This window comes from Octopus bimaculoides, chromosome 14, assembly GCF_001194135.2.
Source record: "Octopus bimaculoides isolate UCB-OBI-ISO-001 chromosome 14, ASM119413v2, whole genome shotgun sequence".
In the NCBI taxonomy this organism is placed as follows: Eukaryota; Metazoa; Mollusca; class Cephalopoda; order Octopoda; family Octopodidae; genus Octopus; species Octopus bimaculoides.
Genome location: NC_068994.1, coordinates 7,913,743 through 7,916,859, shown reverse-complemented (window position 1 = coordinate 7,916,859; position 3,117 = coordinate 7,913,743). Strand labels below are relative to the sequence as shown.

Genomic DNA, 3,117 nt, shown 5'->3' with positions numbered 1-3,117 from the left:
TAGATAAACATCATATATAGTACAATAATCTTTTACAGTAGTGTCCCTTGTTTAAACGGTCCAAGGGAAATAATTTCAGCATTTGCATCAGTTTAAAAATTAAAGTTATCTCCCTTACAATTTTTTTTTTTTTTTCATTTTCTTGCTTAGTTCGAAGTTATTGTTTGAATAGTTCGATAATGAAAGCCGTTCAAGCCATAATGATGGATGCTAATCATTATCACTTCGTACAGGAACCTGGCTAGCTAAGGGTTCGAATAGCAAGTGAAAAGGTTACACGTTTTGATTAACGAAAGAATGACTGGTTACGCTTCGATCGATTTACTACAGGAACATTTCGCCACACCAAATTTATTATGTAAAACAATTAGGAGCTTGCAGACCGGAACCCCCGATAAAAGCATTAGATACAGAAATAAATAACACAGGGAAAGATATTTTCTTCGTAGAAGCATTTAGAATTTTATTTTTGAAAAGAAGAAAAATAACAGGAAAAATATTATATTCGTATCATCGACGTTATTTTATATTTGATTATCACCAATGTTTTCAACAAAAATCAAGCCGTTTCCGACAGCAATTCACACATTTTGTCTTTTTTCATTATTTTTATGTTATTTCTTGATCAGGCATGGGTGTGTGATTTAAGAAGCTCGCTTTACACTTGCGTGGTTTCAGGTTCAGTTCCACCACACGGCACCTTAGGGCAAATGTCTTCTAGAATACTCCCGCGCCGTACACTGCCTTGCGAGTGAATTTTGGTAGCTGGAAACTGCTTGGAAGCCTGTCGTGTGTATATATCTATATTTATATATAATATGTATATATGTATGTTTTTCCCCACCACAACCGCTTGGAAACTGGTGTTGGTTTGTTTATGTCGCCGTAACTTAAAGTTCGACAAAAGTGACCGATTGACAAACTTTGGTAAAGAAAATAAAACAATAAACACTGGGTTCGATTTGTTCGACTAAATCATTCAAGGCAGTGCCCCAGCATGGCTGCAGTCCAATGACTGAAACCAGTAAAAGGATAGAAGATTCCCTCTGCCTCAAACACACAGTTAACTTTAAATATCACAATCGTTTAATCACCACCACCACCGTCAGCCAACTAATTAATCTAGCTATCTTCAAATTTACACAATTGTCTCTTATTTTTCATAGCTTTTGTCCAAACTGGTAAGACACTTCAATTATTAAAATATTTTGATTTAAATGTTCATCAAAATGTAGATATAAATGTTAGATAAAAACCTGAAATACAGCATCACAATAATGCTGGTAGGATGCTGGGTAGTTAAAAGTAAACAGCTACTTTGTGGGCAGCTAAAGTTCAAGAGCGCTCATGAAGTACCAGCACTAGGGTCAGTTCAACTAAAAATTCAAGGCGGTGCTCCAGCATGGCCACAGTCTATTGACTGAAACAAGTAAATAAAAAAAAAATACCTCATCACTCATTCACACGTAGCTCTCAATATTATATTTTTAATATTTATTACAATAAGATCCGTCTGTCTGTTCCGTTTTGGGTTCAAATGTCACCGAGGTTGACTTTGGTTTTTATCCCTTTATGGGTCGATAAAATCCTCACCGTTATTTATTATAATAAGATAGTGTAAGACAGAATCGTTAGCACGCCGGGGCGATATGCTTCGTGACATTTCGTCTGTCTACGTTCTGAGCTCAAATTCCGCCGAGGTCGACATTAATTTTCGTCCTTTTGGAGTCCCCGAAATTCTGGCCTTGTGCCAAAAATTTGAAATCAATATTATTATAATATTATTATAAGCCGGCGAGCTGGCAGGGTCGCTAGTACGTCGGGGGGAGGGGGGAATGGCCTAGCGGCTGCTCTTCCGGCTTCTTGCGTTCTCAGTTCAAATCCAGCCGAAGCCAACTGTTTATTTCATTCATTCGGGGTAGTTAAAAATAAAGTACTAGGATCGATGATATCGACCAACTCCCTTCCTTAAAAATTGATCTCATTGTGCCAAATTTTTTTTTTTTTTGAAGCAGGTGAGCTGGCAGAATTGTGAACATGAAGGACATAATGCGTAGCAGTATTTCGTACATCTTTACGTTCTGAGTTCAAATTCAGCCGAGATCGACTTTGCCTTTCATCCTTTCGGAATCGATAAATTGAGAACCAGTTGAGTACTGGAGGGTCGGTGTAATCGACTAGTCCCCTTCCCCCAAATTTCAGGCCTTGTGCCTATAGTAGAAAGGATCATTATTATTATTATTCATTTTGTTTTTTTTTCTATCTTGTACAAGTACGTGTCTATTCATCATCATTTTATTTATTTCATTCAATTTTAGGAAAACTGAAGCATGGTTTTCACAATTCCGAAACGTTTTAAACTTAAACATGGTGCGTGGCTTTTGGCCCACCCTGTATATCTGCTTCTGTCGTGGAATCTTCAAAATGGTTTGGTAAAAATGGTCATTTGTATACGAACAGCTGGGACAAGAAGGTTTTGTTTCGTTTCGTTTTTTTTTTCTTTCTATTTCTTTTGCGAGAAGGGAGATATCTTTAGTTGGATAATTTTTTTCCAGTTAGTAGCCTAATCCTTTCACCTGTGATATAAGCAACCGCACCTACTTTCGCCGGGGTACCGTAGTCTGCCTTACCAAAACCAAAAACCAACAGCTCAGGGTTGGTTAGAACACGTGACTATATATGCATGTATCATCATCATCCTCGTTACCAACATCATGTCGGGTGGACCTGCACGTGCCAGTGAGTCATAGCTGAAATGTCTCATCAGCGCATGCCAAGACTAGAGATGACAGCAGTAGTTTGCTAACTAAACTGGTTGATTCTGGCTGTTGATAGTTTGTCGTCTGTGCATTCGCTCAGCAGTGGAGGCGCAATGGCCCAGTGGTTAGGGCAGCGGACTCGTGGTCATAGGATCGCGGTTTCGATTCCCAGACCGGGCGTTGTGAGTGTTTATTGAGCGAAAACACCTAAAGCTCCACGAGGCTCCGGCAGGGGATGGTGGCAAACCCTGCTGTACTCTTTCACCACAACTTTCTCTCACTGTTTCTGTTGTGCCTGTAATTCAAAGGGCCAGCCCTGTCACACTGAATATCTCCGAGAACTACGTTAAGGGTACAC

At 39.2% G+C, this 3,117-nt stretch overlaps 1 protein-coding gene across 1 annotated transcript in view; it reads right to left on the bottom strand.

Moving 5' to 3' along the window:
- LOC106877941 (rhotekin) overlaps positions 1-3,117 on the bottom strand; it is a 135,905-nt gene that overhangs the window by 4,175 nt on the left and 128,613 nt on the right. The window contains exon 14 of the mRNA XM_052973016.1: positions 2,577-2,657. Coding sequence (XP_052828976.1) covers positions 2,577-2,657 — 81 coding nt within the window. The remainder of the gene's footprint in view (positions 1-2,576; positions 2,658-3,117) is intronic.